This window comes from Balaenoptera musculus, chromosome 5 (genome assembly GCF_009873245.2).
Source record: "Balaenoptera musculus isolate JJ_BM4_2016_0621 chromosome 5, mBalMus1.pri.v3, whole genome shotgun sequence".
NCBI classification, from domain to species: Eukaryota; Metazoa; Chordata; class Mammalia; order Artiodactyla; family Balaenopteridae; genus Balaenoptera; species Balaenoptera musculus.
In genome coordinates, this window is record NC_045789.1 from 75091313 (window position 1) to 75116071 (window position 24759).

General features: G+C 45.4%; 1 protein-coding gene across 20 annotated transcripts in view; it reads left to right on the top strand.

The window, feature by feature from the left end:
* APBB2 (amyloid beta precursor protein binding family B member 2) overlaps positions 1-24759 on the top strand; it is a 363766-nt gene that overhangs the window by 318554 nt on the left and 20453 nt on the right. For 13 of the 20 annotated variants that reach the window (XM_036852187.1, XM_036852200.1, XM_036852203.1 and 10 more), the window contains one exon: positions 17689-17694. The exons of 5 other annotated variants lie outside the window; for them this stretch is intronic. In XM_036852187.1, the coding sequence (XP_036708082.1) occupies positions 17689-17694 (6 nt within the window). Of the gene's footprint in view, positions 1-17688; positions 17695-22174; positions 22300-23185; positions 23205-24759 lie in introns of those variants that run through there. 2 more of the 20 variants (XM_036852207.1, XM_036852208.1) reach the window with 2 other exon arrangements.

Genomic DNA, 24759 nt, shown 5'->3' on the forward strand with positions numbered 1-24759 from the left:
AATTGTGCTAAGTCCAGCCTCACTCTAATATCAAAATCAAACAAAGATATCACAAAAGAAGAAAATTGCAAGCCAATATCACTGATAAACATAGATGCAAAAATCCTCAACAATTTATTAGCAAACCAAATTCAACAATACATTAAAAGGATCATACACCATGATCAAGTGGGATTTGTCCAAGGGATGCAAGGATGGTTCAGTATCTGCAAATCAATCAATGTGATATACCACATTAACAAACTGAGGAATAAAAATCATATGATCATCTCAATAGATGCAGAAAAAGCTTTTGACAAAATTCAACATCAGTTTATGATAAAAACTCTTCAGAAAGTGGGCATAGAGGGAACATACCTCAACATAACAAAGGCTATAGATGGCAAGCCCACAGCTAACATCATACTCAACAGTGAAAAGCTGAAAGCATGTCCTCTAAGGTCAGGAACAAGAGAAGGATGCCCACTCATGCCACTTTTATTCAACATAGTATTGGAAGTCCTAGCCACAGCAATTGGACAAGAAAAAGAAATAAAAGGAATCCAAATTAGAAAGAAAGAAGTAAAACTCACTGTTTGCAGATGACATGATGCTATACATAGAAAATCCTAAAGACGCCACCAGATACCTGCTAGAGTTTATCAATGAATTCGGTAAAGTTGCAGGATACAAAATTAATATACAGAAATCTGTTGCATTTCTATACACTAACAACAAACTATCAGAAAGAGGAATAAAGAAAACAACCCCTCTTACAGTCGCATCAAAAAATATAAAATATCTAGGAATAAATCTGACTAAGGAGGCAGAAGACCTGTATTTGGAAAACAGTAAGACACTGATGAAAGAAATTGAAGACAACACAAACAAATAGAAAGGTATACTGTGTTCATGGATTGGAAGACTAATATTGTTAAAATGACTATTCTACCCAAGGCAAATACAGATTCAGTGCAATACCTATGAAAATACCAGTGGCATTTTTCACAGAACTAGGACAAATAATTCTAAAATTTATATGGAAACACAAAAGACGCTTAATAGCCAAAACAATCTTGAGAGAGAAGAACAAAGCTGGAAATATCATGCTCCCTAGTTTCAAACTGTACTACAAAGCTACAGTAATCAAAACAGTACTGGCACAAAAAACATAAACATAGATCAATGGAACAGCATAGAGTGCCCAGAAATGAACTCATACTTATATGGGCAATTAATCAATGACAAAGGAGGGAAGAATATACAGTGGGGCAAAGACAGCCTCTTCAATAAATGGTGTTGGGAAAACTGGACAGCTACATGCAAAAAAATCAAAATAGACTACTCTCTCACACCATGCACAAAAATAAATCCAAACTATATTAAAGCTTAAATGTAAGACATGAAACCATAAAACTTCTAGAAGAAAACATAGGCAGTAAGCTCATTGACATTGGTCTTAGTCATTTTTTTTTGGATATGTCTCCTCAGGCCAGGGGAACAAAGGCAAAAATAAACAAGTGGGACTAAATCAAACTGAAAAGTTTTCGTGCAGTAAAGGAAACTATCAACAATAAAGGCCACCTACTGAATGGGAATATTTGCAAACAATATATCTGATAAGGGGTTAATGTCCAAAATATACAAATAATTTCTATAATTCAATAGCAAAAAAACACAGTCCAATTTAAAAATGGACAGAGGACTTAAATAGACTGTCCTCCAAAGAAGACATACAAATGCCCAACAAGTGCATGGAAAGGTGCTCAACATCCCTAATCATCAGGGAAATGCAAATCAAAACCACACTGAGATATCACCTCATAGCTGTCAGAATGGCTATTATCAAAAAGACAACAAATAACAAGTGCTGGCAAGGATTTCGAGAAAAGGGAACCATTGTGCACTGTTGGTGGGAATGTAAATTGGTGCAGCAGCTATGGAAAACAGTATGGAGATTCCTAAAGAAATTAAAAATAGAACTAACCTATGATCTAGCAGTTCCACTCCTGGGTATTTATCTGAAGAAAACAAAAACACTAATCAGAAAAGATATATGCACTCCTATGTTTGTTGCAGCATTATTTACAATAGTCAAGATATGAAAGCAACCTACGTGTCTATCAGTTGATGAATGGATTAAGAAGATAGGGTGCGGACTTCCCTGGTAGTGCAGTGGTTAAGAATCTGCCTACCAATGCAGGGGACACGGGTTCGAGCCCTGGTCCAGGAAGATCCCACATGCCGCGGACCAACTAAGCCCGTGCGCCACAACTACTGAGCCTGTGCTCTAGAGCCGCGAGCCACAACTACTGAGCCCACGTGCCACAACTACTGAAGCCTGCGCACCTAGAGCCCGTGCTCTGCAACAAGAGAAGCCACCGCAATGAGGAGCCTGCGCACCGCAACAAAGGGTAGCCCCCGCTCGCCACAACTAGAGAAAGCCCACGTGCAGCAACGAAGACCCAACACAGCCAAAAATAGATAAATAAAAATTTAAAAAGATATGGTGCATATATATGCATACAAAGGAGTATTTCATGAAAAAGAATGAAATCTTGCCATTTGTGACAACATGGATGTACCTAGAGGGTATTATGCTAAATGAAATAAGTAGACAGAGAAAGACAAATACTGTATGATTTTACTTATATGTGGAATCTAAAAAACAAAACAAATGAACAAACATAACGAAACGGAAACAGAATTATAGATACAGAGAACAAACAGGCGGTTGCCTCAGGGGAGAGGGGTGTGGAGGGTGGGGAAGAAGTAGGTGTGGGAGATTAAGAGGTACAAACTTCCAGTTGCAAAATAAATGAGTCAGGGGTATGAAATGTACAGTGTGGGGAGTATAGTCAGTAACTATGTAATATCTTTGTGTGGTGACAGATTGTAACTAGACTTATCCTGGTGATCATTTTGAAATATATAGAAATATCTAATCACTATGTTGTATAACAGGAACTAACATAGTGTGGTAGGTCAATTATACTTCAAAAACCAACAAACAAACTCATAGGAAAAAGAGATCAGAGGTGGGGGAGTAGGGAGGGGGGGAATTGGATGAAGGCAGTCAAAACGTACCAACTTCCAGTTAAAGATAAATAAGTGCTAGGGATGTAATGTACAACATGATAAATAAAATTAACACTGCTCTATGTCGTATATGAAAGCTGTTCAGAGAGTAGATCCTAAGAGTTCTCATCACAGGAAAAAATTTTTTCTATCTCTTTAATTTTGTACCTGTATGAGGCTTACTGTGGTACTCATTTCATGATGTATGTAAGTCAAATCATTATGCTATACACCTTAAACTTACACAGTGCTGTATGTCAGTTATATCTCAATAAAACTGGAAGTTAAGAAAAGAAAGTTAGAAAAAAAGTGTTGGGCCTTATAATAAAATTTATCCTTTCCTCCCCCCAAATTATGCTAAGTGATAAAAGCAAGATTCAAAAGCTCTATATGATATGATTCCATGTATGTGATATTTAGGAAAGGACAAAACTATAGGAACATAAACCAGAGCAGTGGTGGGCTCAAGATGAAGGAAAACATAATTTATTTCAAGAACTTCTCTTGGCTTCACTCTACCAGCCCCTACCCTCTTACCCCTGCCCCACCTTCCCAGCCACGGATTTAGTATCAATTTAAGGTAGAGTTTCTAATGCAAAACACAGACATGATTTTTCTCTCATTTTAATCATGGAAATTGCCGGAGAACAGGCCTTTATTTCCCTTGGCTCTCCAGTGTCCCTGCTGAGTGCGCATGAGGACAGCCTGGAGGTGTCTTCATCCTCCTGCTCTCAGTGCCCCTGCGCCACCTTGCAGTTCTGTGTCCCAGAGAGAGCAAGCCCTGGGGCTGAGAAGGGAGATGGTTGAGCAGACGCATTTTAAGAATTGAGTGTTGTGTTGGTCCTGTTAGGATCCTGAATCCTCGAGGGTAACGGTTTATGCTCACCTCCCACCGCGTAGCAGTTGGCAACATGAGAACTGTCAGGCGGGGAGGGGGGGCCGGCGGGCGGGGAGGAGGGATAAGTCAGGTCTCTTTAAAGTACACTGAGTGCCCAGGGAGTTGCCCACTGTCTTTGGTCTAGTGGGAGATTCTGTCTGCTGAATATTGCATAAAGAAAATGGGCTATGCTCCCTACCTAGGGCTTGGAAATGTCTTCCTCTTACAAAGATTTTTGTTGTACACATTTATTATAAATAGCCTGTACATGTTATAGAGCAGAACAGGAAGACTCCGGGCCATTGAGCAAGAGAATTTTTTTTTCTCAAAATTTTCTCTAGAGCTGAGTTAAAAGAGATACTGTAGTAAAACCTGGAGGTCTTTTAGAATAAAGGTCACACCCTTGTGTGAGTGCAAGCAAATCTGCTGCTGCATCTGATGTTTTGTGGGGCAGTGGGGCTTTTCCTTTACGAATGCACATTATGGATTCTTCCGAGAGCAACCATCAAGTACACAGTCCTTTAAAATAAGTTGGGAAGTATTACTCTTGGTCCACCACTCCTTGGCTTTCGTTGCCAGGTTCACTGTAGATCTGAGGGTTGCATTCTTTTTTGCTGTTTCTTTGTCACTGTGGCCGTGTTTGGCTAAGTTACATCTGGATTCTTGCCTCTGAAAGTGGAGTCTTTGGACTAGAGCATCCGCATCACCTGGGAGCTTTTTAGAAATGTAGGCCCTGCCCCAAACCTACTGAATTGGAATTGGCATTCTAACAAACCCTCAGAGGATGCATTTGCACATCGACGTTTGAAAGGCGCTGATCTAGGTCCGGCCCAAACACCCCCCTGCTCTGTTGATAACCTTGTTAGGATTATGTATGACCCTCAGAAATGCACCCTGGTTAATTCACTTGATGTCCCTGTAGGTGAGAGCATGAGTGCGTGCCACTTTGCTACAAATGAACTTAATTTAGTAAGTGCTCGGTGCTGACCTGGGCCTGAAGACACAAAACCAAAAAAGGCATGGTTGAGCTCCCAGGATCTTAGAGTCCAGTGGGGGACACAGAAAGTGCTACAGCATCGCGTTGTCCATTGTCTTTGTCTGTGTCATTTGACTTCCTTCACCCACACAGAATTCCTGTCCCCTTCTTTGGAAACAGTTTCTCAGTGTACAGTTCACAGGCCACCTGCCTCCCAATCCTCTGGGTGCTTTTGTGAGAAGAGCAAGGGGTCACTCCAGATCTTCTGAATCACTCTCTTGGAGTGAGCCCGGGCATCTTTATTTTAACAATTATTATGCACATTATAATTTAAGAACCACCAATGTGGCTGCTGCTTTGATATCCTCTGTGATTCTGCATTGTGATACAAAGGAATGTTTTAAAAAAAAAAACCAAAACTCAAATGTTCAAGGAGTCGTTCGGAGCTTTCCTTATCCTAAATTCAGGGGGAGTTTCAAGTGGCCTCCAAATTTATCTTTGGGTGAGGCAATGTAAGGATCTTTGTGTATGGGATTTAAGGATTGTTCAAATCCATATTTATATATTTTCTAGCAGCACGTGTTTCTCGGAGCAAATTAAAATGCTTTGCCTATAATGAGTTAACAGCGTGAACGTTGTTATGACAATCCCATTAGTTTCTTATTTAATGTTTATACTCATCTAATCAAATAAATTGAAATTGGATTATGGCTGTTGCACATCATAGCAGTTATTATCCAGTTTAAATACAGGTCTGAAGGAAATAAAATTGATTTTTCTGTGCTACTTGCAGACACCATAGGTTATTGGTGTGCTGTTTGAATTTTCAATTAGGTTTGTATGGAGGAGAATAAGATTAGGGCTTAGATTTTTTTTTCTTAATGTATTATGTAAATAAACTGTAATATTTCATTCTAATTAGGGAGTCAGATGCTTAAAAGTTTGGTGATCTGCTTTCATATTTTTATTTAAATCATGTCAGGTTTTTAATGTGGTTAATAATTTTGAGGAACATCTTTATTTTTAGAAAGAACAAAAGAAAATAATAGAGTAGAACACCATTTTAATACTCAGTTACTACAGTAACAGCTACCTTATTTTTCAGGGAATGAGCTGTAATATGTACCAGGATTTCACAGCTAACTGAACCTATCTTTCAATAAACCAAATCCGTTTTTTAAAAATTGCCTTTATTCTGCAAACACCTTTTGCATACCTGCTCTGTGTAAGCACCGTGCCCAGTGCTAGGAACTCAGAGTTGATCTAACATAGTTCTTTCACAAGAAGAGACATTTCAATACCACTGACTGCTCTGAAAGCAGAGCAATGGGCCAGAAAACACAGGCAAGAATGGCAAGCCCTAGGGAGTGGGGAAAGGCTTCAGGGAAAAGGTGACATTTGATCTGGACCTTGACTCAGAAGTAGGAGTTGGCAAAATGGACATCTATTCCTTAAATTGTAAAGGCATTACATGCTGATTACGTGCTCATTTCAAAAGTACCCATAAAAAATTGTAATTTATTAAATTTGATTATTAAATGTATTAAGCACTTACTGTGTGTCAGGAAGTGTGCTTGCTGCTGAAAATATGATGAGGAACAGCCCACAAAACCACTCTTAGATTCGATAATCTGCTAGAAGGATTCACAGAACTCACTCACAGCTAAAGGGTATGGATTAAACTCAGCCGAGAGAAGAGGTACGTAGGGCCAGTCCAGGAGAGAGCCACATAAGGGGCTTCCGTTGTCCTCTCCCCGTGGGCTCATGGACAGCAGAGCCTTCCCAGCACTGATGTGTGACAGTGTGCACAGAGTATTGCCAACCAGGGAAGTTCATCTGAGCCTCGGTGTCCAGACTTGTTATGGAGGCTCCATCACGTGGACATGGTTGACCATCCATGTGTCTGAGCTACGTCTCTACCCGCCCCCCGCCAAGAGGTGGAACTAAGGCCAAATGACCCAAAGCCCCTACCCTAAATCACATTGTTAGACTATCTGGTGTGACCCGAGACCCCCAGGTAAACAAAAACACTCATATCAGGTATGACATTGCGTGTCTTAAAGATTACCTCCCAGAAGCTGATGGCAAGAGCCAGACCTCTTTTTGGCCAAGGCTGAATTCTTTACTATTCAGGAACAAAACCAAACCCCACTATAAGTTTATAAAACTCACCAGAAAGTGAGGAAGATGGGGACTGTGCAGGAAGAGTCTGGATGCTTGGGGTTGTGGGATGATGGGTGGTACTGTTAGGAAGATTTTTCACAAGGAGGTAAGTAAACTAAGATCTGAAGGATGAGACGGATCAGCCAGGTGAGTAGTGCAGTGAAGAGCGTCTCAGAGGTAGGGGACAGTGGGTGCAAAGGCTCTGAGGTGGGAAGTAGCTGGGCATGTTCCAGAAACTGGAAGGAGAGGAGGCTGGAGCAGACAGAAAGAGGAGGGAATGTGGTTGCAGCGATGACTATAGTGAAAATAGGGACCAGATCCCAGGAGGCCTCAGAGACCCCGAAAATGATTATGGACTTTATTTCCAACCAACAGGAAGCCATTGTAGAGTTTGCAAGCAGGAGCGTGGATGCTTAGGTTTGTGATTTCTTTTTCTAAAGGGTCATGTGTGTGGCTGCAGTGAGAATAGCCAGTCAGCGACAAGAGTGAAAACAGGGAGACTCTGAGAAGACTATTACGACCATCACGATGGGAGGAGATGGGGGCTTGGCACTAGGTGGTGACACTGGAGTCGGAGAGAGGGGGTGAGTTTGAGACAGCAGGAGGAGGTAGAGTTGGCAGGTCTTGTCATCCCTGCCAGCAGACCCTTGGCTGTCATACTGTGCTGTCACCAGTGGGCATCTGGCAGCCCCATCTGATTGTGGCTTCCCCTTGGCTGTAGGCAGAGAAGCAGATAACCAGACTGACTAGAATTATGTGTAAGGAAGGAAAGGTGCCCTCTGACAGGGGGACAGGTGCAGTCCGGTGAAGTCAGTTCATGTCTCCAGACTAGGTGACACCTGTTCTGACTGCTGAACCCCAAGACTCAAGCCCACCCCCATGCCCACTTCTAGTATGGGCTGTGTTCCAAACAGCTGCGGTTGCCAGAGCAGTTCATTGTAAACAGTTGTTCTAAATCACTCAGGTATTACTGGTCATATATTCAATACACCATGAATTAAATCACGCCCCCCTTGAAAAACAGTCGCTAACCACAAAAGCCTAATATAAAATTGTCAGCACAGAGCCTGGCACTTAGGAAGAGCTTAATAAATGTTGAATGAGTGAGATGTTTAATCCTCTTTTAAAACAGGAACGTTAAAAAAGAGTTTCCAGTATATCTGTGGTGGGTTTTACTAAACCCAGCCAAGGCCTTTTAGTTACATACTCCCTTGATTTTCCATGTATATTTTGTATTTTCTGTTCCTTTCCTTATAAAAGGAGTGTATGGAACTTTGAATTTGGCAGAAAACATGGCTGATGTTCCCTGCCTGTTTCATCTTGTAATCGCTCAAATAACTTATTCTTGCCCAGAAATAATTAGGAAAAGGAAATACTTTCAGTACACATAGAATATGGTCAGTAAGAGACCTTGGGTTTTCCTTTCAGAACGGTTTTGGCCAGTGGCTGGCCAGCACTCTTACTTAAATGCTGTTGTTTAGCCAACGGGACACTTTTCTGCTTCCATGTATGTGCGGGGGGAAGGAAGCTCCCAGCTAGATGACCGTGTTGGGGTGCCATCCTGGCTTTAAGTCAACAGTGAACAAAAGGTGCCTTACCAGAGGCGGAGGGGTGAACCACTGTTGTGGGCTTCGTGTAAATTGGGAGGGAATCTGTAAAAACTACTTTCAGCTTAGTTCAAAACTTGCTGCCTGATTGATTAAGCTACAGTTTTCTTCTGCTTAGTTGTAGTATTGCAGAGGCTTTCTGGCTGTGGGTTGCAGGACGGGCCCTCTCCCTGGCATTCATCAGGCGGGTCTGCCTGGTCGTAAGAGAAACCGGAAACTCAGGCCCGGGATGTCAGCTTTTTAAAGAGGTGGGATTAGGATGAAGTTTCCAAGTCCTGGGAGTCCCACAAGGGAAACATTCGTCACAGAATGGGGGTAGGTAGGGAAGGGGGTACTCCGCCCCTCTCTTTTGCGCACCTTGGCCCTGGCCCCAGCGGCTGGGAGCACCTGGCCGGGGGCACCTGGCAGGGGAGTGAGCGCTGGGCGGGGCGGGGGCGGCCCACGTGCCTCTTCAGCAGCCAATGGGCTGCGGCGGCGGGCGGGCCGCGCGTGGGGAGGCGCGGATGGTACTTGCTTCAACTTGGGACGGAAGAAACGCACAGCAGCTGGTGTGAGCGACCGCTGCGGGGTGGGTGGTTCCTGCAACCTGGTCTCGTCCCCTGCACGGGGGCGGCATCGTCGCCCAGCCCCAGGGCCGCCCGGGAGGCCAAGGTGAGGGCCTTGGGGAGGGAGCGGCGCGCCTTTGTCTGCAGGTGAGCGCAGAGGTAACTGGCGGGGTGGGCGCCCGAGCTTGCGTCGGGGAGACCCGACCCGCGGGACAAAGGCTGCATCCTCTCTTCCCCGGAGTCAGTGCTTTGCGAGGTTGGGGGCGGCCGGGAGGGCTGAGGAGGGGTCTTTTCTGCCTTGCTGGAGGGAAGGATGAGTATTGTATGAAATGGAGGGAAGGTGGAGGAGTCTTTTGATGCAGTTTACCAGGGTGGCAGGAAGCTGTTCAGGGGTGGGCTGTTCACATGGTCCACCCTGGGCATTTCTGTTGTGTCCAGTGTTATGATTGAGCAAATGAGTGCATTCATCTCACATGCCCTCTGATGAATCCACGTTTATGTCCTCTTGTCTACATTAGGAGTGAAAAATATTGCAGGATCTTGGTAATTCGATTTTTGAATTAAAAGCAATATCCTTTGGTGTAGAAAGACTGTGCAGTTTCAAATAATTTTAGTTGGATGACTTACAATATTGGTGGACTTCCATGCAAATGTCTCAAATTCCTAAAAGGTAGGAAAAGCTGCCAACTTATCACGTGCTTGTTCTTGGCACTGGAAAAAAAGTAGATTTTTGGTTTGGGTTTTTTTGTTTTTTGTTTTTTTTTAAAGAAAAACGTGACATAAATATTGAACACAACACTTGATTGGATACTTGGGGAATCTGTGTCTTTTCTATGTATTATCTATTTCCCTGTACCAGTATTGTATCCAGGCATGTCTATCGATTCCCCAGTTAATGTGGTAGCTGTGAATCTTCATTACTGCCTTGGGTGGGAAGAGGCGGGGGAGGAGCAATCTCATTAGTCTTTTCTTTCTCTTTATAACTGCAGCTGCAGCCTAGCTTTGACTAGTATCATGAATGGTGGATTCCGCCTGCTTTCCTGGTGTTGTTCTCTTTCTGGTTTCCTTAGACCAGGAGCAGTCAGTTTCTCCTCCAGCCTTACTCTGACACAAAAGCAGTTTTTAAGCTTTCTCCCCAAAGTTCAGATCTTTGCCACTGCCCTTGAGTTGTTATTTGCTTTGTGAAGCCTTTCAGGACAGAGGTGTCCTGAGGCCTTTCCCAAGAAGTTAGACACATAATGCTTTGTGAGGAGAACAGCCCTAAATCTGTATTTGTAAATTTCATCTGTAATTTTATAAGTTACCAGCGGTTTTGTTGTCCAAAGTGAGATGTGTATAACAAGCTTAGTAGGGGAAAGACTTTCTACAAGGCATCAGCCACTGTCGTTGTAGAAAGTGCTGTCGGACTTGGCTCAGAGTGAAGGCATGGGCTGTGTGTGCCGGTTTGGTCCAGGAACCCCACCTTTCTGACAGCTGCTGGTTTGTTTATGAGTTTTTTCTGTCATTCTAACAAGTCCTGGCTTTTGAGCAATGGGGATAATTTATTTAACAAACATTTATTGAACACTTGCTATGTGCTTGGCAGTGGCACTGATGATCAAATGGTAAATGCAACAAGTACCTTCTTGCTTTCTTGGATTTCACACTGTTCTAGCACAGGACCCATTTTGGGTCCTCTGAACTTGGAGCATCCCTGGGGAGCAGTATGGATGACCCCGAGGGGAGCCAGGAGGATGCTGCTGCCCGGGAGGTCCGCTGAGCCCAGGCTGTAGGTACAAACAGGTGGGGCCGGAGTCACCTCCACTCCAAGGATGGAGGTATTAATCAGACCAGTGGGTCGTTGTGCGCTGGACTCTGTCTTCTTGAACCTGCTTGCCTTGATTGTGGATACCTCTCAGAGGAGCCTGGGACTGCAAGGAGGGCCAGGAGAAGCTGAGTTCTCAAAGAGTTTGAACAGTGGCATTGTTTTTTCAGAGGTGGTAATTCCAGTCTGTTTCACAAACTATCCTTCATGCAGTCTCCTAGTCTCACCTCAGTAGCTTTCATGAATTTCATTCTGGACCACTGACTGAGCTAAGCTTTATATCTGTCCCCAGTTTCCCAGCTGTTGAGGTGACTCCTAGGTTTAGAGACCTGGAACGTGGTTGGAAAACCCCTATCATGCACTCTCTACTTTTCATGGATTTGAGGGAGTGTACTGATGATACTTAATTTCTTACTTGTCTGGGCTTTCAGACTTTTCCACAGATCCCTAGGGTCACGTGAAAACATACTAAATAGTAGTGTAACTTGTCCTTTTCAACTGCCTGTTTTAAATAAAGAATATGACATTTTTGAGAAGGTCTTAGCTTTTTGAATTCCTTTGTTCTTAACATAGTACCTGGCATAGGACGCTCTCCATAAATAATTGAATTGTTGAATGAATGTAGATGAAATATTTCACTTTCTGTTTTTAGGGTTTAACTCTGATTATCACACGTACTTGATATTTCTAATCTATAGATTAATTTGCCCTTCAGCAGATGTGGAACATCCGTGTGTCGGGCATCTCATGAGGTACATGAGGAAGTGAGAGAGATAGGGTTCAAAGAGGCAGGAGATGAGCTGGAAGAACAATTCAGGAAGCAAGATGATATGGATCATGATAAGTGCTGTGAGGTCAACAGCACAATGCAACAGAGAGAGAGTACCTCGGTGGGGAAAAGGGCCACCAAGGGGCAGCCCATCCTAGGAGGTGGCATTTGAGCTGACCTTGAAAGCTGGGAAGAAGCCAGGTGTGTGAGGGGAGCAGGAGGAAGGAGGAAGGACGAGGGGTGCTCAGCATGTCCAAGGATGTGAGAGAAGGCCAGGGTGGCTGGAGCCCGGAGCAGGAAGTCCAGTGATATGTGGCTGGGTTGGAAGAGGTGGTTGGGGCCTGGGGGACAGGATCATACAGGGCTTTTTGGTTATGGTTGAAGGTTTGAATTTTCTTTTTAATGCCATGAGAAACCTCTGAAAGGTGGTAACCAGGGGAGTGCCATGATCTAATTTGTTTCGTGAAGAAAGATCTCAGTGAATGCTGTTAAGGGGGTATGGATGTCGGGAGCTGAGCTGGAAGCTGAGGGTTCAGTTATTGAGTCCTGGTCCAGGAAAGATCAAAGTGGTGGCAGAGGGGATGAAGAGAAGCAGGTTGTGGAGATTGAACTGGCAGGGTTGACTATGGAAGATGCAGGACACGAGTCACCTAGGACCGTAGCTGAATTTTTAGATTCATTGTTTATTTCTGTTGGATATATGTATTAATAGAAATAATGACTGTATAAGGACAATTAAGCAATGAGCAACTCACTTTCAATTTATATTATACCAAGACCTTGACTTAATTCTGTCTTATTCTCCAGTGCGGATGAGCGGCCCTACCCAGTGGAGTGCTGTGCATTTGGCCATTTTTTCCAGGACATTTTCACCCTTCAGTGCCCTGACTATCATTCTCAACTGGTTATCAGACCTTTGAGCATTTTCTCTGTTCTGTCATAAAAATGAAGGATCAAAGTAAGAAAGAAGACAGGTTTAAACTTTAATCCATACGGAATTACTCTACCTTTGCTTCCAGATTTATAAGATACCATTGATAATTGCATCTGAAGTTGTTTATTTCATATACGGTATCCTCCATTGTTCCAACAACAGATATTCTGTTGTAAATAAGACTTGTTCTATATCTATTTAAAATCAGAAAGAGTAATATTCCTTAGTAACTTTGCAGGAAATTCACTGTGCATTTTGGGAGCTAGAAAAGCCATTTCCTTGTATCTAAAAAGTAGAGAAATGAAATACTTGGTCTCTGATGGGATTTTTTTTGGGGGGCCCCTCCTTCTAGCTTCCGATTTGTGAACATGAAAGCTTAACAATGTCTTTGTCAGTTAACTTTGGTTTTGAAACCATCTTTGGTTTGGGTTTGCAGAAAAATATTGATGCAGGAAATATTTCTTCTGCAGTCAGAATTTTAGGCAGACGAGAAGGGGCAGAAGTGACTTGGGCTGCCATCCCTTCTGATCTGGAAGCCTGGACTTGTTACCCTAGAACATGTAAGTGTGTCTGGGGATGAATAAATTATGACAGCTGAAATAATTATGATAGAGGAAAAGCAGCTGCGGAGAACACAGTTGACAGTCGGGGCTGATTTGACCTGATTCTGTCATGTCAAAGCATGCATCTGTTTGCCAGGTTACATGAAAATGCTGTTTTCAAGGAGTCCAGTGTATTTTGTTTTTTATCCACCCCCCGCAACCCCCCAAAAAAGAAAAAAGAATGTTTTTCAGGTTCAGTAGTGTGGCGCAGGGGCTTAGTTGCTCTGCGGCATGTGGATCTTCCCGGACCAGGGATCGAACCTGTGTCCCCTGCATTGGCAGGCTAAGAGGAGTCATAGCCTGCTAGTGACTCTTCCAAAATAAAGCGGCTGGAGCAGAGACCCGTATTGATTCTGGTTCTCATTTTGGGCACCCATGTAGCATTTTAGTTGAGCAAAAGATATTTTGATTCTAAAGCTGAAAATTGGAAGAGTTCTTACTCCTGTTTCTGGGTGGAATAGTTTCCAGCTGGCCCTGGAGTTTGTCACCTGTAACAAGGATTATTCCACCATCTCAGCCAGTCGCAACGGGTTTAATACACGCTTGGTTCACTGCTCTGCTGTTACCATCTTGAAATTCGTAATGATTTTTTCACGCAGGGCCTTGCGTTTTCATTTTGCACTGGGCTCCGCAAGTTATTGAGCTGGTCCTAGTCTCCCTGTTTGCCCATGTTGTGTGTTGCACCTCTGAATCAGGCCGACATCCAGGGCAGGGTTCCACACTTGTTCTGTGGAAGTCCAGATATGAAATATTTGGGGCTCTGTGGCCTCTGTTGCAACTCCTCAGCTCTGTCATGCTGGCACAGAAGCAGCCTTAGACAGTAGGAGATGAAGGAGTACGGCTGTGTCCAGTGACACTCTGTTTATAAAAGCAGACGGAGTGGATGGACTGTGGTCCTGGGGCCGTTGTTTGCGACCCCTGATGTAAAGGACCTGGGTGGAAACCACAGTGACAACTGAAATAGTGATCTTGTCCTTTGGAAGCAAGAAGGCTCGGTCACCTTTGGGCAGCTTTATGGTGCTCTGAAAACCAGTCTCCAGAGAGCACTCCTGAAGAAGGTCAGGCTGGTAGGGGTACTTCTGCGGCAGACCGTCATTTGAACATCCCTGAACCCACGCTTGAGCTTCTTCGAGATGGCATGTTAATTCTGTTTGTCAGGTGTGAAGACATATGGACAGTAAAAGGAAGGTGAACTCGGACAGTAAAAACAGGATGCTACCGTGATGGGATTGTGGTTTTATTTTTTTAAAGATTTATTATATTTGAGGGAAAAGAAAAAGGATGCTGGAGTAAGGAGGCTAGCTGTGTGTAAGAAGTAACCTCATCCAATAGGAACGGTGTGTCTTCTTTCAAACTGTATCCAGAAGTTAACCCCTGCTCAGACAGTGTAGCACCTGCTGGCTGGGGGGCAGGAGGCATTGGGGGGGGTGCTGTGTGCTGCCTTATATACAGTCCAGCTCTCCATACTTCCTCTGCATCCGCGTGTATGGAAATGTGTTGTCTGGGGTCTTTTCTCTAAATGATAAACAAAAGTTTATTTCTCTTAGAGTACAAAGATAAAGAAGAGTATCTGGGGAGTCAGTAAATCTTGATAGAAATCAATATACAAGGGAAATTTATATATTGATTTCTTTAGGAGCAGAGGAGCCGTTTTTCATTTAGACAAATGTTCTAAAGAAGGAATCTAGTTAGGGGCTCTGGAAACGTTGTTTCTGCTGGAGATGATCAGAGTATAGATTTGCTTTGCTTTCAAATTGAGTCACAAGAGATTAATAATCTTCTAAGAACTCGCTTCCTGCCCATTCAGATAAAATATGTTTTATTAACATTATTTCTCATTGACATGAGAACGGAATGTGAACTAAAGCCATTATTAAAGTACCGGCTATAATAAACAATAGCAGGAGAAAAAGAAATTCAGCCAAGTCCCTATTATTCACAGCATTATTCTCTTACCAGCATGATCAGGAATAAGGGAGGAAGACCTTTGTTTATGCTACTTAGTTATTTATTAAAAAATATTTATTGATTACCTATTACGTGCCCGGCAGTGATGAGTGAACACTTACCCATGGTGGTGAGTGAACAAGGCAGAAACGTTGCTGTTCGCGTGGATTTTACTTTTTTGTGGGGCAGGAGGAAGGACAGACAGTAAACAAATAAGCAGGGTAGTTTTAGATGCCTTGAGAGTTGGTGGTGACTGGGTAGTCCGGAGGGGTCTTCTGGAGGTGATGACGATGAGAGGGAGTCCTTCATGGGAGATCTGGGGGACTAAGTGTCCAGGCAGCAGGAACAGTGAGCACATAGGCTCCAAGGCAGAAGCGGTGGGCGTGTTTGTGAACAGAGTATGGCTGGAGCCCAGCAAGTGTGGGTGAGGCGGGAAGTGAGGCCAGAATAATAGATGCGGAGTTTGGGGTTAGGTGGGGGAAGAGTCATAAGCAGGGGAGCAACAGGATAAATGTCTGCTGTGTAAAGAATGAAATCCTCAGCCTTTGCCCTGAGAAGTTATTTAGACCAAACACAGCACTTTTTTTTTTTTAAACAATTTCTTAATACCAGGAGATCTTCCTTCCTCCCTTCCTTCCTTCCTCCCTCCCTCCCTCCCTTCTTGCATTGGGTCTTCGTTGCTACACGCAGGCTTTCTCTAGTTGCAGTGAGCGGGGGCTACTCTTCGTTGCGGTGCGCGGGCTTCTCACTGCGTTGGCTGCTCTTGTTGCGGAGCACGGGCTGTAGGCACACGGGCTTCCGTAGTTGTGACGCAGGAGCTTAGTTGCTCCGCGGCATGTGGGATCTTCCCAGACCAGGGATCGAACCCGTGTCCCCTGCATTGGCAGGCGGATTCTTAACCACTGCACCACCAGGGAAGTCCCACAACACAATTTTTGTCACCAGGTCCAGCTCTGGTGGAACCAAAAATCCAATAGGGATGGAGACAGGAGCAGAAAGCTGAGGCCACCTTTCTTCATCAAGGGGTGAGGTCCTGAGGAGAGCCCATTCATTGGGAAGGAGGCAGGCTCAGGTGCCCCCAAAACACAGAGCAAAGGCGAGACCAGCCAGGCCAACCTGTCTCCCATTTGTGGATCCACCACTTTCTAGCTCCGGGGTTTTGAACCTTAGATTCTCTCATAAAATGAGAGTCGCGAGGCTCCCCTTCAAGGTTATTGTGTGGCTTGGCGTTAATGTGCACCAAGAACAGAGGCTGGCTGGGTGGCAGATTGAATAAAATGGGAACCGCTAGTGTTATTTTGCTTTTAGCAATCAGTCATTCTAGTGTTGATGTCTATTTTTGTGTAGGTATTATTGAGTTTACAGAGTATTAGGGATTCTTGTATCTACATGTAAGTTTCCATAATTTAAGTGAAGGCCAAATGTCTTTTGGCTTTTTGTGTTATCTGTACTAGTATTTCTTCTGTCTGCACAAAGGAGTGGGGATTGGCTATATAGGTATAGCCCTAAAGCCTCTTGAAAGTTTAGAAACAGATTTAAGAATGTGTCTTCCCCACAAGAGGCCCTCCGTGAGACTGGGTGCATGGAGTTGAAGGGAATTCACCCACAGGCTTGCCGTGGTTTTAACTCAGAGCCTGGTCTGTACCCTGCCAGTGGTTGGTGCCCTCGTGGCACTTCTTGCGTGGAAACCACTTTCCCAGTACGGGGAACTGTCATCTTCCCCCCTCTGTACCAAAACCTTTAAATATTCCCTTGTTCTCAAACCTTGTCAGATAGGGGCCTTATGGGTATCAAGTATTTTGTTTTTTGTTTTACCATCTCTACTTTCAGGAAGGAAGCCAGCGCATGGTTTCACAATTCAGGTACATTTTACATTAATTTTATCCTTTGATTGTGCCCTAAACTTTATACCGTGAAACCATAATGTGGCATGAATTATCTCTCACTTGAGAACTAAATATAAGTTGTGCGTGTGTATTCTCTTTTTGCTCAGATATTCAGAGAAGCAAGGTTTTTTGGTTTTTGTTTTTAACTGTAATACAGCACAGACGAAAGCAGACGCTCGTTAATTCTTGCTGTCTTCAAAGATGCACTTAAAAAAAATTCTCATTTTCTGGTTGCTCTCAAATATCCTTTTTTGCCTCATTAGTAAGCTGACTGGTAACTATTGTGTCTTCTCTCTAGCGGCATGAGAAAGTCCTTTGTTTAGAAGAATGTGCCTTGAATTTCAATAACCTTAAACCACTTTAGATCCTCAACTTCACACTTATTGTAGTTGGAACGGGAAGGCCTGTGTCTGCCAGTCAGCAGTTAACAGGCTCCCTGGTGCTGGGGTGGGGGGTAGGGGGAGACAGGAGCAGGGAGGCGGGAAGGATACTCGTTTTGCAAAGGAAGGTACACTTGTCAGAGAGAGGTGTTCCTGCTGCCGTTTCGTTCTGGGAAGGACAGAACCTTTCCCTGAGCTGCATTTTCTGAAACTCACTAGGCACCAGAAGGTAAATTTGCATAAACTCAGAATTCAGTTCGGAGCTCTTTCACCTGCAGGGTGTGGATTCTAAAGGGGTCTGTGAATGAGTTTCAGGGACTATTGAACTTTCTCCCCCACCCCCTTGCGATGGTGTGTGAAAGTGTGGGTCTGTATGTATTTCTATCTGGAGTGTTTTCATCAGAGTCCAAAAGGTTCCATGATCCAAAACAGGTTAGAAACCTTCCTCTTGGCAGACCTCCTCCCCCTCCTCCCCCTCCTCCCCCTCCTCCTCCCTCTCCACCCCCTCCTCCCCTCCTCCCCCTCCTCCTCCCTCTCTTCCCCCTCCTCCCCCTCCTCCCCCTCCTCCCCCTCCTCCTCCCTCTCTTTCCCTCCTCCCCCTCCTCCCCCTCTCCTCCCCCTCCTCCCCCTCTCCTCTCCCTCCTCCCCTCCTCCCCCTCCTCCCCCTCCTCCTCCCTCTCTTCCCCCTCCTCCCCCTCCTCCCCCTCTCCTCCCCCTCCTCCCCCTCTCCTCTCCCTCCTCCCCCTCCTCCCCCTCTCCTCCCTCTCCTCTCCCTCCCCCTCCTCCCCCTCTCCTCTCCCTCCTCCCCCTCTCCTCTCCCTCCTCCCTCTCCTCTCCCTCCCCCTCCTCCCCCTCTCCTCTCCCTCCTCCCCCTCCTCCCCTCCTCCCCCTCTCCTCTCCCTCCTCCCCCTCCTCCCCCTCCTCCCCCTCTCCTCTCCCTCCTCCCCCTCCTCCCCCTCTCCTCCCCCTCCTCCCCCTCCTCCGCCTCCTCCCCCTCAGCTGGTAACAGCACTACTCAGCGTACCCATCAGGTCCACACTGCACGCCGTCCTGCTGTGAGAGTCTGACACGGGTTCATGGGTGCAATCCTCACAGCGCTCTTAGGAAATGAGTAGTACCACTTATTGCTCCCATTTCACAGACGAGGAGACTGAAGAACAAAGAGGCTAAGGGCCTTGACCAAATGCAGACAGTGAATAAACGTCAGGGACAAAAAACTTGAAGCTGGGGAAAAAGAGAAACTGTCAGGTTCATGAGTTGGTTTGAGAGCTTTCATGACATGAAGTTTTATGTCTTTACTTCATTGCCATGTGGATAATGCTGGTCTGTGCTGGCGCTCAGAAGGCTCAAAAGACTCTCAGTGATGACAGACGAGCATCAAAAAGTAGTATGAAGCAGAGAGTTCTGCAAACATGGAGCGAGAAGTACCCTGGCAAGTCTTTGCTTTACGTGCTTAGTTTGTGAAAAGTAGACGGTGTGCATTGCATACGAAGTAGGTGGCTGTGCTGGGGAGATGCGTCCTCTTCCAAAGAGCTGGAGTAGACATTGTTATTCTGGTATGCTATTTTTTTTTTTTTTTGAGGAATTTCCTATTCATTTGGGTGCCCGGTTACACATGCCAAGTAGTTCTGTTATTTCAGGCTTATTTTAATGAAAACATTGCCAATTACTCCTCCGTTCATTTTCCCAAGAAACAGCCGCCGAGAGGATGGAGATCAGGCAGCCTTCAGGTGTGAGGCTGGTGTGGAATTCATCATGGGGTTGAATTCTCCCCACTGGTATCTTGTGTGGTGAGACGGGAGTAAGCTTGCACCTGACTCTGAATTGAGCCTTCCCTGCTCTCAGAATGGCGCTTCACGCAGAAGCCCAACTTTGGGCTGATGTTTCTTCCCCAGCACATTACAAGGTGTCGAATTGGTGAAGCAGCTGCCACTAGGACTCTGCTGCATTTTTCAAATGACATTTCAGAGATCTCTCTGAAGTCCCTATTTATGGCTGGTTTTCTCTTCAACACTTAAATCAAGCAGTGTCTATTAACCCCAAACAAATTAACATTGTTAAAAGTTCAGTGTCATTTTTCTGAGTACTGCCCTCAGGGAAAAGCATAGTGGCTACATATTGATGTCATTTCCTTAAGTGAATCACTGGTAATGGGTCTGATTTCAAATATCCAAGGCGCCAATAATAATTATACACAAAAGAAACAGACTGCGTCCTTGGGGGTCTAGACTTAAGGTTACTTAAGTATACTACGTATACTAGGCACAGGCTTTTTATTAAGAATAAAAAATTAAAAGCACCTGGCATAAATCAAAAGTTAGTCAAAGAAATGCTGCCCATTCATTTTTGTAGTAAGAGTCAAAGCACTTGAATTCTTTTCTGATAAAAATCTGAGCATTAGGAGATTCCAAGAGCATGTGATCTTAGATAAGAAACCCAAGATTGAGGTTAAGTGACTTACAGAGTGTTTACTCAAACTGAGACTGGTGTCCAGGTCTTTGGATCCTTTGCTGATGATCTAAATTGCCTCCAAAGACTGGTTTTGATAGTGGGGCAGTGCAGAGAGGCAGGCTCGAGGTGGAGGGAGGTGCCCTCAATGCTATGGTAAGTGGTGCCCAGTAAATCTGAGGAGAGGCCACAGATACTCCCCCAAGTGACCTCCCTTCTGTGGGAGACATTTCGTCTCAAACGCTGCCCAGCACGACCCAGCTGAGATGTGACACCGTCAGATGACCTGGGGCTGATAACTATAGTGACGCAGTCTGTCGCACTTGTAACAGAACACGCATTCTTTGCACACACCATCTCATTTAATTGAGTTCGCATGATTACCCTGAGCCAGGGGTCCTTGTCCCTTTTTCACTGACGAGGAAACAGGTTCCAAGGGGCACAGAGAGGGACCCCAGCAAAAAGAGAGGGTAAGTAACCAGCAGGATTTGAACACAGCTCTGACTGCTTACTCAGCTAAAGGTCCTCTCTTGGGAATTTTTAGCTTCCTTCTTCCCGTGCAGAAGTTCACAGGCCTCAGAGAGGGAGGGGGGGGTCCCCCGTTTACCTAAAACCCCAGTGGCAAACCCTTTGCCCCATCTTGAACACCTGTCCATAGCAGCGTGCTGGCTCATTTGGGAGACAAACTGTGAGGTGATTCGTCAGGACTGTGAAGAAGCGTGGGGTTCCCGTCCTAGGCGCATTCCCAGAAGACCAGAATGAGAGTCCTGAAGGCCTACAGTCAGACGCTGACTTCCCATGTACCTTGGTCAAGTCGCTCAACTCCTCTGAGCTTGTTTCCTTTTCTGTCAGTGAGAACAGTCGTATCTGCCTTGTCAGGTTGCTGTTAGGGCATCACAGAGCCGGAGCTCAGTGAATGGTAGTCTGGTAGTCGCTGGGAGTGTGATTGTGGTCGTCACATCTACGCAGGGTGGTTACCTGCGCCTCGGGGCATGCGTGTCACAGGTGGTTTTCCTCAAGTGTTGAGGTAGATGTTTACATATTTGTACTACAAAAGTCACGTCTTCTTATTGTATAATATTTAAACGACTGCGTTAAATACAGTCCTCTGTAATCCCCCCTCCAGGTAAGAGTTGACAGTTGGATGTTAAGTTGTTCCAGATTTGTTGCCACGCATATATTAAAATGCACACTCAAACATTTGTTGTTTTTCCTGTAAGACCTTATATCTGCGACCTGGGTTGTTTGCTGGCTTGCCTTCCCCCCAGTTGATAAGATGTCATTGTCGCTGTTCCGTATCCGGGTGGACAGCTTCACCTCTCTGCCCAGTGGCGGGGCGTGCTTGCTCTTTCACACCGTGATTTCAGCCCTCATCTCCGCAGGGTCCTGTTGGCCGCTCCGTGACCCTGGCCGCAGGGCCCCTGCAAGGGCAGCTTTCTGCCTTTCCTCCTCATTATCCACCTCTTCATTCTGTTCAAGTGGGACGCATGCCTGTGACTGACTTGGGGCTCTGTCCTCGGGCCCCTTCAAACTGGCTGTGCTGAGACCAGCAGGGGGTGGTGAGCACTCTGGGTCGGGAGGTTAAGTGGCGAAATTAGCGTTGCTCTGGCAGCTCAGAGCAGCTCTGGGGATGGAACTCAAAAGCGTTCAGCCCCAGACTCCAAATTGCTGTCGGCTCCTCTCCACCTTCCACCCCTCTCTTCCCCGGCACAAATCTGTTTTCTCACCTTTAAGCTCATTTACTGGCCCGGCCTCGTCCCACCTCCGCCGTCGGCCGGCTGCCCTGCTTCCGCCCCTCCTGCTCTGTTGCCCTCTGTGGATGCAGTTCCGTGAAAGTACCTGGAGTGTAATGTTGTAGCTCTATTAATAGGATGTCAGAAGTGTTGGTAAAGCAGGTAAGGCTGTTGCCATGTCATTGTTTCCATACGTTTTTTTATTGGCAGCAGGTGGAGCTGGAAAATGAGGATAAATGCTCTGCCTCTGTTCACTGCAAATGGTTTCCTGTATTTCACTGTGATATTTTAGGCTTGATTACCTCCCCAGGTTGATATGTTGCCTCTGTAAACTCAGCTGGCATCTCTCGGCTTCATCGTAATGCGGCTCAAAATACACACTTCTGTGTGAGAGAGTTCAGCTAAAATAAGCACCGAAAGGCTATTAATTGCAGCCAAGTTGGGAACTAAGATGGGATGTCAGAGCTCAGAGTCGCTGTTAACGGGACTGTGTTATTCACCGGTTGCCATGTGAATGCTAACGTGTTGTTTTCTGCTCTGTCCCCTCATGCCTGCCCGGATTCAGAGAGAGGTAACCAACCAATTTTCACTTCTTCCCCCTTTGTGCTGTCTTAAGTGTCTGGCAAAGCTCACTGGCTTTCTTCATGCCCTGTCGCCACCATCATAGTAGCCATCGCCGTCTTTGAAAGGCAGAACTTTGTTTGTTTAACCTTTTCTCATCATCACTGTTATGTGTCCTGCATTTAAAATAGTGTGGAATTGCCTCTGGGTCCCTGATCCTCTGTTGCTTGACCCTGTTTGGGGAAGGTGTTGGGCAGAACAGTGACTTGGTCCCTGTCACTACTGGCCGAGCAGAGTCTGTCTAATCAGCATGCTGGGGAGAAGGCGTGGTAGAAATAGTCAAGTTACGTACCATGTTGCGTAGGAGGCTTTTTGTGCTTCTTGAAGAACTAATTCTAGGACCTGCTTGTTAGGACTTCTCTGTAGAGTTTCGTTGGTGAGATTTGGTTCTAGGCCAATAGCTGGAAGGACTGACTCAATTTCAGTCTGGATTATTAGCAAAAACCTATGGAATTCTTCTCCCTTCCCACCTGATGAAAAGGCTGTAACTCCAAAATGAAAGGCATTTATACCTCAGACGTGTGCGTTTCCCGCGCTCTGACCATCAGCCTGACCATTTGGCTGATTGGGGGCTTTTAAGCTCCATGATTCCTCAGCTCTGTCATTTAATAAAAGCTCCATTTTTGATGGAAGGAGAAAGTTTTGGAATTTTTCTCCCTGAAAAAATGACTGTGAGTACTGCTTGGCAAAGTGAAGCGACACCAGCGCTGGCCTCTTTGCTTTTGGTGCTGGAGTCCGTCCCAGGGGGCTCCCTCCTGGCTGGGGCTGAGCTCCAGCTAGCGGCCACTGTTCTCCCTTAGGATAAGCTGCTGTCATAGCTCAACGGCTGGCGGGAAGGGAGACGGCGTAGGCTGGGTGAGTAGTACTTCCACAGTCGGTCTTCCAGAGGGTCTGCTTAGGAGAATTTGGGAGCTTGATTGACTTTCTCACTACTTTTGAGGAGGCTCTGGGCCCCTGGAGGTGATGGAGGTTTCTGGAGGATGAGGGCTGTGGGTTTGGATACGAGCTCCCTTGTCTGAAGTCACCACACGTCTTGTCAGAGTGCATGGTAAGGATGTTTTCGGATCTTTGCTAGTTCCTACCCTCCGTGTCCTCGCTGGGAACCGGTTGCTCTGAATATTAACAGCAAGACTGTTCTAGAGAGGGCTACAAATTCTGGTTCGCCCAAGCCACCTGGATTATTTGCAGGTGGTAGAATTTCAGATCTGCTGTGTACACAGTCTGTGTGTCTCCTGAAAGCACCTGGTGAGGGTTTCCCTGCAGAGAATTTGTGTTTACCCAGGTGATGAGTTGCTAGAATGCCCCTTTCAGAGTTTACAAACTTAGCATCTTCTTAAGCTTGCAAAGAAGGAGAATTTGAGTTTGTCAAACCAGAGCCTGAGCTTTGTGAAATTAACAATGCCCACATGTGGTGCATGTGCCAGTGGGTACAGTTTGAAAAACAAAGTCGTGTATGTGTGTGTGTGTAACCTTCTGGATTAGCTGTTTAGGAAGATGACATTTCTCATCCCCTTTCCCCCCTCTTTCCTCCTCCAACCCCCCCGAAACAAGATTTTCAAAATGCAATCAGAAAACGAGAGCAGTTAGGCAAAGGAGAGCAGGCAGTCCTGAAAACAGGATTCCTCCCTCCAGGCCCTATGCAGGTGAGATGAAGAAGAGAGAAAACCCTTCATCATAAAGGGCTGGGAATAGAGTGTTTAGATCCAATCTGGTCGCTGCTCTTTTGTCCTTATTTGCAGGTGGGACCAGTCCTCTGCAGTGGTAACAACACTGTTGGCTTATTGCTTCCACAGAAAGATAAGCTGGGAGGATAAGGGTCTTTAGGTACATTTCAACAAGTGTTATTATATTCATATCAGTACAGAGATTTATTAAAACAACCCTCGTGGAGAAGGAGACAGTATCTCAAAGTGGGCTTTTTCTTTGACTTCGTTTTCCTCACTTACAATAACAACTAACATTCATCAATTGCCTTCGTGTGCCAGCCTTCACAGATTTGACCTGAGCAAAATACGGGTTATATGAAAGACGTTACCAAATCGTGGAGACTTGGTCAGGAGCGCTAACAGAAAAGATTCAGCGAGAGAGTGAATGGCAGGGAATCTAACAGAAAAGAGAGGAGAGAGCTACTGCCAGACACATCTGGGCTGTCATGTGCCTGAGGAGGTTAGCTCCAGAAAGCAGAGCCCAATCCCACAGGCAAAGGTTGCAGGGAGGCAAGTTTCCATTCATCATTAAGAAAAAATATATTTTGGTTCGCAGCGAGCATTCAGCAGTGGAGCTTCTGACCCATTAAGTAAATGAGGTTTTATACCACTGATATATTCTAGGCACCACCTGTCTGGGTTGCTGTAGAAGGAGGGACTTTGAAATGTTAGCCTGGGTAACTGCTACGAGGTCTGTAGGTGCC